Below are 14500 nucleotides of genomic sequence, written 5' to 3'. Positions count from 1 at the left end.
AAAAAAACCAAAATGGTATACGGGTCACAGACAGTCATAGGAGACTGAAATGGCTTGCCCAACTGCACTAAAGAGGAATGACAAACTTCCTCTACCTGGCAAGGCCGCTGAGATAATACTTCCAGGTGATCGGCCACTGCTCTCTGACAGCCCTGCATGAACCAACATACCTCACCCAAACAAGCTAGATGCCCCCACCAACCACTGGCAAATGCCAAACTGTTCTTTTGGGTAGCTTAATTCTGAAATTCTATAGTAAAATGGGAAAGAAAACAGGTTGGGTTTAAACACAAAAGAAAAGAAAATTACTCACCCTGTCTAGGGGGCTGGGAGGATTTCATATGAGCTGATGATGGAAACAAGAAGGAGAACAAAAGGGAAGGAGAGGACCAGGAGGACCAGGAAGACACAAGAAGAGAGACAGTAATGTGTCGGTGCCCATGGCTGGGAGGACAGGCATGCACTGATGCTGTACAGGTCTGTTTGATGCGGTGGGGTGAAGAAGAAAAGTTTAGGTGCTGGGTGAAAGCTGCAGTAGGGCAAAAGGTAAGGTCTCCAAAACCTTTTCAAAACTCTATGGAGTAAAGGGTCGCCCATAAGCTTAAAGCAGACACGTCTTCCCACTTGATAATTCACTTTAACGACATGCAGCCTGTTTGGGCGTCATGAAAGTCTGGGAAAGCTACCTGGGACCTGTGTTCACCAAGTCCTCTCTCTGAAGCGGAAGAAGAAGTGCTGATCCACCTGCCAAGCATGCCTTGATGGGGTGAGTGTCTGGGAGCCCAGGCAGGCAGGCTGCCAGGGCACTACACCCACTAGCCGACCAGCCAGGCTCATTGAAGATTCAAAGCCATCCATTCTGAAATGCCCACCAGGTTAGTCTAGCCTCAGGCCAGCTGGTCAGAGCAGCCATGCTGGGCGGTGCAGAGGGGAGGCAGCGTCTGTCACCTGGGAACTTCTGAGCAGGACCAGGGAGCTTTCCTCAGCAGGCAGGGCTTCCAAATGACTCAATCGGCCACGGCTGTTGCTCCCACAGCCCCTCTTCTTCACCCAGCCCCCATACTCACCACAGGCCTGCCCATACGCAGTGGCCTGGACAAAGAGGACATAGAGAGGCGGTGGCAGATGTCTAGCTGTCTCATACTGCTTGTGAGCCTGGTCGAACGGCATGAATAGGTACTCTTGCACTGGGAGGGAAGCCTGCATGCAACAAAAGAAGGATTTTTATTTTCCCTTTGTAGGCAGTCCACATGTGAAGAGGTGGCTGCTGAGTTACTATAATAGTTTTTTTTTATCTATTAAAAATACATGATAAGTTAACAGAATAGGTAGATAAGAGGTCAATACAAAAAAATCAATTTACACAAGCAACAAACAGTATGAAAATGGAAAAAAAAAAAAAAAAAAAAGAAGCATTTCCAAGAGCATCAAGAAGACTTAAACTACCTAAGAATAAGTAAGTGAAAGGTGTGTAAGCCTCTACACAAAGGCTTGAGAAATGAAAGGCCACGTTAACGGCCTGGAAGACTCAACACTGCCCTGAAATCAGTTCACTCCAAACTGATCTACAGATTCAATGCAACCCCAGTCTATATCCCAGCAGGTGAAAATAGACTAGCTGATTCTAAAATTTATATGTTAAATGCAAAGGGCCAAGAACAATCAAGACAATCCTGAAAAATTAAGCTAGAGCACACACTACTGGGCATCAGACTTCTCTTAAACTATTTTTTTTCTTAATAAGTTCTTTTAACATTTATTTTTGAAGGACAGAGACAGAGCATGAGTGGGGGAGGGGCACAGAAAGAGAGGGAGACACAGAATGCAAAGCAGGCTCCAGGCTCTGAGCTGTCAGCACAAAGCCTGATGAGGGGCTTGAACCCACAAATTGTGAGATCATGACCTGAGCCAAAGTCGGTTGCTTAACTGACTGAGCCACCCAGGCGCCCCTGGGCATCAAGGCTTCTGACAAAGCTACCGTAAATAAGCCAGTGTGATACTGGTGCATGGAAAGACAAATAGAGGACACACAAACCTACATGGACATTTGATTTATGACAAAAGTGGCACTGGAGAACAGTGGGGAAAGCATGGCCTTTTCAATAAATGACCCAGCTGAATACCTACATGAAAAAAAAATGAAACTGACCCTATATCACACTATGTACAATGTTCCCTTCCAGGTATCCTAGATACTAAGTGTGAAAGATAAACAATAGAGCTTCTATAAGAAAATGCGAGAATATCTCCATGACCCTGGGACAGAGAGAGAGATTTTTAAACAGGACATCCTAACCACAGAGGAAAACACTGATTAGATCATATAAAATTTAAGAACATCTGCTCATTAAAAGATACCATTATGAGAGTGAAAAAGAAAGTCATAAAATGGGAAAAATATCTGCAAAAGACTCATCTCCAGAATATATAAAGAAGTCCAAGCAATCCAATAGAAAAATGAACAGGAGACTAGAATAAGCCTTTTGCAAATGAGGTAATCCAAAAGCAAAGAAGTATAAAAAGGGGCTGTGCTCAATATCACTGGTCCCCAGAGAAAGGCAATACCCTTCAGAATGGCTAAAATCAAGGAGGCTGACAATACCAAGCACTTGTGAGGATGTGGAGCAGTTAGAACTTTCATATGGTGCTGGGGGGAATTTTGTACATCAGTGCAATCACATTAGAAAACTGTTTCAGTGTCTGCCAAGCTAAATATATGCCTAGCATACTCTACGACCCAGCAATGTCATTCCTGGGTATATATTCAACAGAAATATGTACATACGACACCAAACGACAAAGAATGCTTATAACATTATTATTCATAATAGCCCCAAACTGGAAGTACCCACAATCAAATACTAAGTATTAATGAAAATAAATGAACTCCTGGTGCTCACAACAGTACAGATGAATCTCACAAACATAATGTTAAGCAAAAGAAATCAGACACAAGAGTATATATACAATTCTGTTTGTATAAACTCAAAAACAGGCCAAACTAACCTATGACATTAGGTATCAAGATAATAGTTACTGAAGGGTGAGAGGAGATAGTAACTGAGAGGGGGAATAAAATATCTTTTGGAAAATTGGTAACGTTCTCTTTCTTGATTTGCGTGCAGGTTACATAGATGTGTTCACTAGAGAATATTCTAGATGTGTTCATAGATGTGTTCACTGAGCTATACACTTAGGAACTGTATGCTTTTCTTTTGTAAAAATTGTGTTAAAAAAAAATTTTTTTTTTTTTACATTTATTTATTTTTGAGAGACAGAGACAGAGCATGAGCAGGGGAGGGGCAGAGAGAGAGAGGGAGACACAGAATCAGAAGCAGGCTCTGGGCTCTGAGCTGTCAGCACAGAGCCCGACGCAGGACTCAAACTCACAAACTGTGAGATCATGACCTGAGCCGAAGTCGGACGCTTAACCGACTGAGTCACCCAGGCGCCCTGTAAAAATTATGTTTTTAAATGTAATATATGTACGCTGTTTTAAACAGTTGTGTTTTAGGGGCGCTGGGGTGGCTCAGTTGGTTAAGCATCTGACTTCAGCTGAGGTCATGATCTCACAGTTAGTGGGTCTGAGCCCCACACTGGACTCCGTGCTGACAGCTCGGAGCCTGGAGCCTGCTTTGGATTCTGTGTCTCCCTCTCTGCTCCTTCCCTACTTGTGCTCTCTCAAAAAATAAACATTAAAAAAAATTTTTTTTTTAAACAGTCATGTTTTGGGGTGCCTGGGTGGCTCAGTCGGTTAAGCGTCTGACTTCGGCTCAGGTCATGATCTCGCGGTCCGTGAGTTCGAGCCCCGCGTCGGGCTCTGTGCTGACAGCTCAGAGCCTGGAGCCTGTTTCGGATTCTGTTTCCCTCTCTCTGACCCTCCCCTGTTCATGCTCTGTCTATCCCTGTCTCAAAAATAAATAAAAAATAATAATAATAAAAAATAAACAGTCGTGTTTTAGTTTATAAAGCAAAAACTCCCAGGGGCACCTGACTGACTCAGTTGTAGAGCATGCAACTCTTAATCTTGGGGTTGTGAATTCAAGCCCCACGTTGGGCAGAGTTTACTTAAAAAAGAGTTAAGAAAAAAAAAGTTAAAAAAAAACTATAAGGATTTAGAGCAATCTGCTTCACAGAGCAAACAAAAATCAGGTCACCTATATAGAAAGACATTACAGGGGCATCTGGGCAGCTCAGTCAGTTAAGCATCCAACTTCGGCTCAGGTCATGATCTCATGGCTCGTGAGTTCGAGCCCCACGTTGGGCTCTGTGCTGACAGCTCAGAGCCTGGAGCCTGCTTTTGATACTGTGTCTCCCTCTCTCTCTGCTCCTCTCCCACTGTGCTCTCTCTCAAAAATAAATAACATTTAAAAAAAAAAAAAAAAAAAAAAAAGAAAGACATTACATTTTACATTACAATCTAAAGTGGGGACTTATCCTCCTAAGGTACCTGATGGCTTTCAAATAGGAGTAAAGTTCTTTTCAGAGAGAGTACCTCTGCTAAACATCTACCCCCAAGGTGCAGTCAGGGAGTCTAACAGACATCCACATCTAAGCATGCCTGGAAACTGTGAGGCTGATGGAAACTATTCTGGGGTAAATTAAACCTAGAGTTTGCAAAAGTATTTTACCTGGAAGAAGCTCTGGGTGAAAAGAAAACATCTCACATAAATGTGTGTACATGTTCCTGAGCTGACCTGGCAGCATCTCTTCCACCCAGGACACAACCTTACTGCACTGGCTGGGTAGAAACTAGAGACAAGACCATCCTTGCAATGGGCTCTGACATCCGTTAGGGTAACAGACCTGGCATAACCCAAAGGGGATGTGGCTGCTGGAGGCCTCAGGTCAGCAAGGTCTTGCTGGGTGCTGAAGGCAAAGCAAAAGGCCAAGGTAGGGGAGTATGTGGGGGAAAGCCTCACCTGCATAATGCTATTGAGACGAGGCTGGAGGCTGCTCAGGTATTCCTTCTTCACCTCAATCTCCTTGAGGATCTTCTCCTTGTTGGACAGGCACTCTCGGTACTTCTCTGCCAGCCTATGGGGAGAGGACAGACCACTGTCACTTGAAGCTGCTCAGAGATCTCCCGATACATCTACTCACTGTCACAAGCCACCTAATGACAGCAGTCGTGATTAACTAATGTTTACCTAGTACTTACTATGTGCCAGGCACTTGGAGAACTATAAGCATTATTGCATTTAATCTTATAAAAATCCTGGAAGATAGGGACTCTTCTTTTCCCCAAAGAAGGGAACAAAGGCTCAAGGAGGTAGGTAATTTACCCAAGGTCACTCAGCTAAGAGTAAGTACAAAGCTGGGCTTTGAATCCATGCCTGTCTGGCTCCAGAGGCTCTTCCCATTAACCACTAGGGGATATCCCTGTGTCATTTCCTGCTCCATTTCTTGCCTCTAGGGTCTAGACCCCAAACTTTCACAAACATGTGGATCTAGCAACTATAGGACCCAAATGAGGTCCACAGACTGGACTGAATGGGGCAGGGTAGGGATGGATATGGACCACAGCAATACAACACTCATGGTTTAACCTATGCCCAAGGCAAGCAGTGTACTGGACAGAGGAGTAATGGGCCAGTCCAATCTGCTAAAATCTGGCACCAATTCCATAAGAGTCAAACTTAGTGCTTACTAAATTCATGAACATAGACTGAATAGAATACATTCTATAACAGAAAAGAAAAAAAAAAAGGAAATAAAACACCTACTTCTCCAATGGAAAACAGAGCTGTGTCAACCAAATGCCCTAGAATTCTTGTACAAATACAGAGGAAGAAAGTCACCATAATGAAAAGGATGCAGCCACGAAAAATCCAGTATGAAAAAAAAAATGCTATATTCTTAAAAATACCTAGATTAAGTTACACGGTAGAAATGTTCTTTTTAATAAGTAAAAGACCTTTATTAGTATGGGAAATTTTTATGTGTAAAGGGGTTCCTGAAAGCATAATTTATGATAGCAAAAAATGATAAAAGTCTAACCCAATAAAGAAAAAACTATATAAATTATAATTTGTCTACATACACGATATTGTATAACCTTCTAAAATAATGTTTGCACAATTTTAAAGTACCATAGGGGTAGTCTTAGAGGCAGGAGGAACAAGCAAAAAACAAAATTGGACTTAACAGTACAAAAGATATTTAGGTCTCAGGTATTAAAATTTTAAAGAAAATGTTACTCCAATTTTCTATTAACAGCCTTAATTAATTCCAACCCCACCTATGATGCAGTTGGTCAAGTCTGAATTATCAGATGTGAATGAATCACAAAATGAGATTTGGTCTTAAGAAATCATTCTGCTGGTTCCACAGAACTGCACTGTCTGACTGTGGGTCATGACAAAGCGTTGTCCCCATGGGTAAAGGTCTGTGTTGCACAGGTTAACAAGGTCAGGAAGGGAGAAACACAACCTTTTTCGCTGCTCTAGCTCCCAGTCCAGACGTGCCAGGGTTTGCTGGTGAGGGTCTCCCATGGTGACTTCAGCCTTGCTAATATCTGGAGGAGCCTCCTTATAAAATTCCTCTAAACTGACCAGATCAATTTCTTCATGCTTCGACCTGCAGGCAAATACTAGATGTTAAGTTGCTGTTCTCAAGACTCCAAACCATGGAATAAGCAAGCCCACAGTTCCCTCCATAGATGCCCATTTAGCCCTGGTCTACAACTACCCAGGAACCTGGAATCCATCAAGTCTTCTCAGCAAATGCTCGTTAGTAAATATCTCACTTGGAAGAGAAGTAGATGATTACATACCACAGGATCCTTATCCATGGTGCTCAACCTTTTTATCCATGAATTAAAGACTTGGAAGGGATGCTTATCAAATTTACAGATTATCTCCAAGCTTAGCAAGAGAGCTAAGAGCTGAAAAAGTCAATAAAAACACTACAGTCTAGGCCTACATTGACAGGTTGAAACCAATAAATTACGTTTAACAGAAAAAAACCTAAGGGTCTGCACTTAAGTTTAAAACATTAATCACATAAACAAGGGATGGGGAAGATTCAGGATGGCATAACCAGGTGTGAAAACGATCTAGAGGCTTCAATTGTTATGTTTAGTGATTCCCATATACTAAAGAAATCCCATACTCTTTCCTGCATTAACATAGTGCACAGGTCATGGACAGATGATGGTAATAATGGCAGCTACCAGGTATTAAACACCCACTGTATGACAGCCTCACCTAATTCTCAGGACATCTCTATCAAATGGGGATTTCTATCTCCATGTTTCAAATGAGATGGAGACTCCTACAGATGAGCAGCTTGCCTAAAGTCACATAGCTAGTGAGTGGCAGAGCTGGGATTTGAACCCAGGCTTATCTGACCAGGGCCAATGGTGGTCACCTGCCTCTCCAGAGACTAGAGTTCTATTGTATTCTGAATTTGTCAGCTTTCATCTGAGTGACAGTTACAGCTTGGGGCATCCCATTCTTCTGTTTTTAGTATCTTTTATTTGTAAGCAGTTTAAGATACATAAGAAGTTTCAAAAACAGTACTGAGAGTTTACCTTCCCCTGGTTCCCCCAATAATATCTGATCTATGCATAGTACATAGTCAAAACTGACAATGACTCAATACTATTAACTCAGAGAAAAACCTGATGTGAATTTTGCCTCTATTAGTATTTAACTATCATTACATGATGAATGTATAAAGCAAATAAATATGTCTCTCAAAAATCAGCGTAATTATTGGGGTGCCTGGGTGGCTTAGCAGGTTAAGTGTCCAACTCTTGGTCTCAGCTCAGGTCATGATCTCATGGTTTGTGAGTTCGAGCTCCATGTTGGGCTCTGCACTGACAGCACAGAGCCTGCTTGGGATTCTGTCTCTCTCTCTCTCTGCCTCTCCCCTGCTCGCTTGTGAGCTCTCTCTCCTTAAAAATAACTTTAAAAAATTAGCATAACTATCAGAAATACACCAGACCCAATGACTGATGTGCCCCTCTATCACAAGTTTATTACAATAAAACCTGCCTCTTTCCAGTTTGCACAAATAGGTCTGACCAAACAAGAATACATTCTCTTCTCTTCCTCTGTCTACTCTTTCCTCCTTCTCATCTCTCAACTTGGATTTGCCAAGAGGCATTACATTTTAAAATGGACACTGACAAACTATAGTTTGTTTACCTGAGAGCAACTTAGTGGCAAGAAGTTCAGGTTCCAAAGAATAAAATCCAGTTGCAAAAATGAATGGCTGGAACTTTAAAGAGGAAAAGTGGGCCAAAAGGTTAAAAGGATTTGACTGGAAGGGAGTTGCTCCCATGCAAGGTGCCCAAGAATCAAACTGGTAACATAAAGGCCGCTGCTGGAGATAGACAACTGGTTTTGGCCAGGTACAGAGCTCAAAACTTGAAAAAGTCAGACAAGCTTCTAAGGTTCTTTGTGCAGCTTGAAAACACTGCTTTCCAATTCTCCCAAAGTGATCTATTCACTTTTGTCCCAGATCCTGCAGTCTCTAAGTTCATCTGATTTCTTTTTAAGGAGACTAGCTAACCCTGAGCTATGCAGGAGAAAGTAGTTACCAGTAGGCAATTTTGACAAAGTTTGTTCTCCAAAACTCACTTAAACTCCAGACATTTGGTGATCTCTTTCTGCAGGTGCATCACCTCATACAACAGGTTCTGGAGCTGCAGGTGATAGGCATCTACTTTCTGCTTGGCCTGAAAGGAGGACAAGGTCAGAGGTGAGTGGGGCAAGTCAGGTCAAACAGAGCAGCAGCAAACTCAGGGAAGAGGTAAAGGGGATTAAGAAGTGGATGGGGAAGAGGGAGGAGGAGGATTAAACCTCTCAATTCCTACCTCATGGGTCTGATCTCTTCCTTTCTTCAACCTGATATGGGCTAATCGATTAAGCTTCTTTAGAGTCATGAAATGCACACAGCTCTGGATCCTCCGATCTTCTATCTCAACTGCCTGCAGGCAAAGAAAACTGGTGAAGACCTTGACAACAGGTGATGGCTCAGCTTCCTTCAGCCCCTCACTGCTGACCCATCCCCACCCAGGGCCAAAAACAGACACTGGAAGGAGCTCAGAACGATGGGAACTGTCGATGGAAAATGGAGCAAGTATAGCCAATGCACAATTAATATCTGTCGCAGGGCACCTGGGTGGCTTAGTCGGTTAAGTGTCTGACTCTTGATCTTGGCTCAGATCATGATCTCACGCCCCATGTTGGGCTCTTTGCTGACAGAGTACAGCCTGCTTGGGATTCTCTCTCTCCCTGTCACTCTTTGCCCTCCCCCACTCTCTCTCTCAAAATAAACTTTAATAAACATTAAAAAATAAAACCAATTAATATCTGTTCCTGCATATTGTCTACAGAGATCCTAACAATAGCAACATCCCGCCATACAATTTGAGCTCTATGAATAACCTTACAGAATAACTTAAATGAACATACCAGAATTATAGCTATAAAGCTTGGCAACAGTAAAATATGATGTAATAATCATAACAATATTGGGCCAGGATAAGCACAAATAAGTGAGATTCTTGGCAATACATGGGTTTTGTTTTTAGTTACACTGTTTAGTTTCTTTGCCTCAAAGTCTGGTTCATTCATTTAATACTAACAATTTCATTTTTGGTCTCTATAACATACCTGTACCTATCCATCCTTACAACAGCAAAGGAATTTACACATATCATCATTTCCCAACACCTACAAAATGCCTGACATGTAATAAGTATTAATTGGATGAACTGTCAAATTACACTTAGGAGAAAAATTAATTATCCTGTCCTTTTGTTACTCTAATTGATGATTGGGGAGCGATGAAATGTTTCAATAAATTAATAAGCACCATCTCTGGAGCCCGCAGACTCCAACTGCCTGATCATGGTTAGGCCAGAAGACCAAGATCAGGAAGGGCTCTGGTGGGTGCAAAACAAGTCCATCCATGCAAACCCACCAGGTTCATGTCTGCCCCAAACCACTGCTACTCCTTACCACATCCTTGCCTCCTCGGCTCTTCAGGTCCTGGATCTCAGCCATGAGCCTCTGCAACTCCTGGCACGTGTACTTGTACAGCTCATAGTCTCTGCCAGGGTCCCGCAGGTCCACCTCAGCCTCCTCGCTGTAGTATTTACCTTCCTGTGGAAGCACGGATACATGCCTTGGGTGGGGAATAAAAGTCTCCCTGTTGGGACCAGGGACACTTGGCTGAAATCAGTAACAATGAAACCCCAAATCATGTCTCTAAAAAAATCTGGTCCTCAAGGTGCACCTGGCTGGCTCAATTGGTAGAGCATGCGACTCTTGATATCAGAGTTGTGAGTTCGAGCCCCCATGTTGGGTGTGGAGATTACTTAAAAATAAAATCTTAAGAAAAAAAAATTTGGTCCTCAAGTCAAATGTTTTCCTTCTTCTCAAAATGGAAAAGAATCCCTCTTTTTTTTCTTTCTAATTATAAAGTAATGCATGCTTGGTGTCAGAGACTCAGAATATAGTGAGCAGTATCAAAAACAAAATGAAAAGTTGCCTGTAATCTCACCTCCAAACTGAAACAACTATTTTTAATACTGTGGATAAACACAAATTTTATTTTTAAACAAAATGGAATCACACTGTCCATGCTATTTAGTGCAGTTTCTCATCCCAATAAATTAAATATCCATCAAAATGGCTGTGTGAGAATCCACTGTATAGATGAACCAGAATGCATTTAACCAAATTCCTACTGATGGGTGTTTAGATGGTCAAATCAAGCTTTAGCAGAGACTAAAATATCGTAATTGGTCACCCAGCCTTTGGAGTAAATGGAACACATCTCTTGAAGAGAGTTAGCTAATGATACTATATTGCATATTTGAAAGCTGCTAAGACAGTAGGTCTTAAAAGTTACCACAAGAAAAAAAAAAACTGTAACTACATACGGTTAATTAGACTTTTGTAGTGATCATTTTACAACATACACAGATTTCAAATCATTATACACTTTAAATTAATATGTTATATGTCAATTACATCTCAATAAAAGAATTAATGCCTACACAACGGATAAGGTTTTTTCTTACTCTAGATTTCCTAAATCTGAGAAAAAGATCATTTTCTACTTAAATTCAAGCTCCTATGCTTCTCTAATCCAGTTAAAAAAAAAAAAAAGTAACCAACCAATCAAAACAATTAGGTCACAAATTAGCTTGACAGGAGCACCCAGGTGGCTCAGTCAGTTAAGCGTCCGACTCTTGATTTCGGCTCAGGTCGTGATCTCTTGGTTCATGGGATTGAGCCCCGAGCTAACAGTGCAAAGCCTGCTTGGGATTTTCTCTCCTACCCCTCTCTCTCTGCCTCTCCCCCACTCGCACACGTGGGCATGTGCTCTCCCTCTCTCAAGATAAATAAATAATCTCTAAGAAAAATTAGCTTGAGAGATTTAAAGACAGGGAAATAATAAAAGGAAGAACCTGCTGACAGCATGAGCTCTCAGGCCACAGAAGAGATTCTGCGGAGATGTTGTTCTGGTACTTTCTCAGTAGCTGACCAGAAATGCCACATCTCCAGTTTCTGGTGGTATGCTGCAGATACTGGCTTCTTCTGACTCTGGAAACTTGGGAGACACACACCATACTAGAATGCATTGTCTGTTCAGGCACTATTCATGTCTGATATAGGCTGGTTGGTTCTTGGAATGCTGCCGCTAAACCAAATGTGAATACTCAGGTTTTGTAGAACCAGGGGAATTCCAGGCACCTGGTCAAGCAGAGGCCACCTGGGAGGCCATCACTGTGACCCTCAGCTGCTGCAAACCCACAGCCAGGTGATTCGCCACAAGCTGTAATTTGTCAGCAGCATGGCAGCACTGGCTGATCTCACCTGTTCTGTGTCAGAACGGTTACGCTTGCCTTCAGATGGAGCTCCATCACTTCGGATCACTTTGGGCTTCCGTTTCTTGCTTGATTCTGATGACATGGTTGTTTGGTAATGTCAAGAGGAGATAGAGACCTGTTAAAAGGAGAAAACTTTTGCAATTTTCCAGAGTTGGAATTGGGAGATTTTCCTGGAGTCAGAATACTTAAGTCTAACTAGTAGTGCTGGCCACTAACAACTTTGGTAACTCAAAAAAAAGGTCACTCAGCCCTCCAAAGCTTCAGTTTAATCCTGTGTAAAAAGGGGAATTGGTCCTCAGCCTATCCAAAATGAATTCATCTTCACCTCCTTTAAAGGCGCCATAACTGGGGCGCCTGGGTGGCTCAGTCGGTTGAACGTCGGACTTCGGCTCAGGTCATGATCTCGCGGTCCGTGAGTTCGAGCCCCGAGTCAGGTTCTGTGCTGACTGCTCAGAGCTTGGAGCCTGTTTCACATTCTGTGTCTCCCTCTCTCTCTGACCCTCCCCCATTCATGCTCGGTCTCTCTCTGTCTCAAAAATAAATAAACGTTAAAAAAAAAAAAATTTAAAGGCACCATAACCACATCACTGACTAAACTCCGAAGCTTAGCATATATACCCGTTCCCAATACTATCGATTGATCACCGTGTGCTGGACCCGATCTAAGCACTTTACGGATATATACTCATTTGATCCTTATAGCAAACTTTTCAGGTAAGAACAAGTACCATTTTATAGATGAGAACACCGAGGCTCGGAAAGCCGAACGAGCTGCCCAAGGTTACATGGCTAGTTTGCTAAAGTTGGTTCCATCTGACGCCACATCAGTGCTCTTAACTACATTCTTGTAACACCAATGTGTCTCGCTACCATCTCAGCTGGCAATGCCGTCAACTCTTTGGTTGACCCTAAAACTTAAAAGAATAGAACCTACATTTCGTGGGGCTCTAGGGTCACAAAGCATCCTCCCCCTCTGCTACCTTTCCTGGTTGTCACCACAGCCCCTTGAGGTGGGCAGCACCATCTCCCTTAGCCCAAAAAACCTGCCACCAGCATTTACTGAAGGAGCCAATGGCTAATGGTAGTGGGTCAGAGAAGCCCTGAGTTGGAGTCTCCACTCTATTTATTTATTTATTTAAAAAAAAATTTTTTTTTTAACGTTTATTTATTTTTGAGACAGAGAGAGAGCATGAACGGGGGAGGGTCAGAGAGAGAGGGAGACACAGAATCTGAAACAGGCTCCAGGCTCTGAGCTGTCAGCACAGAGCCCGACGCGGGGCTCGAACTCACGGACCGCGAGATCATGACCTGAGCCGAAGTCGGACGTTCAACCGACTGAGCCACCCAGGCGCCCCTCTCCACTCTATTTTTTTTTTTTTTAATTTTTATTTATTTTTTTATTTTTGGGACAGAGAGAGACAGAGCATGAACGGGGGAGGGGCAGAGACAGAGGGAGACACAGAATCGGAAACAGGCTCCAGGCTCCGAGCCATCAGTCCAGAGCCCGACGCGGGGCTCGAACTCACGGACCGCGAGATCGTGACCTGGCTGAAGTCGGACGCTTAACCGACTGCGCCACCCAGGCGCCCCCCTCTCCACTCTATTTAACGGCTATGAGTCCTGAGACAAGTCACTTCACTGTTCTGTGGGCCTGTTTCCTCAGAGGAAATGAGAATAACAGTCCCTACCTCAGGGGTTGTTGTGGACATTGACACAGGAGGCATTCCTCTGGGGAAGGTGATGAAGATGACCTAGAAGTGGGACTGTAAATGGCACATGGATGATCTGAAATAATGCTGAACATCTAAGGAGGTCAATCCCTTTTCAATTCTTTTTAGAAACTTCCGATTGCTTCGAGGAGAACATCTCATTTTCCTATTTGTCTTTAGCATCTGTGAACATCAATGTTCCTTTCTTAGCAAAAGGATTCTGTCTCAGAGCTTTGGACAATGCAATCTAGCCAGAGTTAGTCTGTTTTCATGTTAATTATATTAACTTTTATCATTACTTTCTGCATACTGCCAAGTCTCCGTTTATGGGAGACCATCGAAATTTTCTCCTAAAACCAATTTACGTTTGCGAAGTAAAAAGTGACTCGATTAAAAACCTTAGCAAACAGTCTTAAAGGTAAATTGGGCAAAACCCAAAAAGGTGGGACGCGAAAGGCTGAAATGTGAGAAATCCTGACTTGGCTACACAGCAAAGAGACCCAGGCACACGTAAGCACACAATAAATGTGAGTTGTTATCACCACCACCATAGACATCGACAACGTCGTCGTCACCTAGAGCTGCATAGCAGGGCCCGAAGCTGCTGCTGCCAACATTTTCACCTGAAGAGACTGAGCGCGCGGCGCCGAGCGGCGGGGGACCCCGAAGAGTGAGCACGGAGAACTCGGGTCGGACTCCAGCCTGGGGACGCCCTCCGGGAAGTCCGCACCTCGGTCCCGGAGCGCCCTGCCCCGCCCCTCCGACCGGCCCCGCTGTCCCGCTCCAGTTCTCACCGCGTGCAGCCCCGAACCTGTCGCGGCCAGCGAGCCACTTCCGGCGGCGGAGAGAGGGCTTCCCAGGCACCATAGAGAAACGGAAGGAAAGAGCGGTCTGCCGGAAGCGAGGCGCGGAGGCCGGAAGCGAAGCGCTGAGGCCC

At 43.5% G+C, this 14500-nt stretch overlaps 1 protein-coding gene across 5 annotated transcripts in view; it reads right to left on the bottom strand.

Moving 5' to 3' along the window:
• The window catches only part of THOC5 (THO complex subunit 5), a 31927-nt gene extending 17462 nt beyond the window's left edge, over window positions 1-14465 (bottom strand). The window contains exons 1-9 of one of the 5 annotated variants that reach the window (XM_078435604.2): window positions 14358-14465; window positions 11841-11969; window positions 9975-10118; window positions 8825-8938; window positions 8589-8686; window positions 6433-6579; window positions 4923-5037; window positions 1068-1200; window positions 314-346 (exon numbers count right to left, since the gene is read on the bottom strand). In XM_078435604.2, the coding sequence (XP_078291730.1) occupies window positions 314-346; window positions 1068-1200; window positions 4923-5037; window positions 6433-6579; window positions 8589-8686; window positions 8825-8938; window positions 9975-10118; window positions 11841-11936 (880 nt within the window). In that variant the 5' untranslated portion in view covers window positions 11937-11969; window positions 14358-14465. Of the gene's footprint in view, window positions 1-313; window positions 347-1067; window positions 1201-4922; window positions 5038-6432; window positions 6580-8588; window positions 8687-8824; window positions 8939-9974; window positions 10119-11431; window positions 11575-11840; window positions 11970-14138 lie in introns of those variants that run through there. The other 4 variants (XM_078435603.2, XM_078435602.2, XM_060612791.3 and 1 more) reach the window with 4 other exon arrangements.
• Window positions 14466-14500: the final 35 nt, after the last annotated feature.

Source organism: Panthera onca, chromosome D3, assembly GCF_046562875.1.
Source record: "Panthera onca isolate mPanOnc1 chromosome D3, mPanOnc1 haplotype 2, whole genome shotgun sequence".
In the NCBI taxonomy this organism is placed as follows: Eukaryota; Metazoa; Chordata; class Mammalia; order Carnivora; family Felidae; genus Panthera; species Panthera onca.
This window is presented reverse-complemented; position numbering and strand designations above follow the sequence as displayed.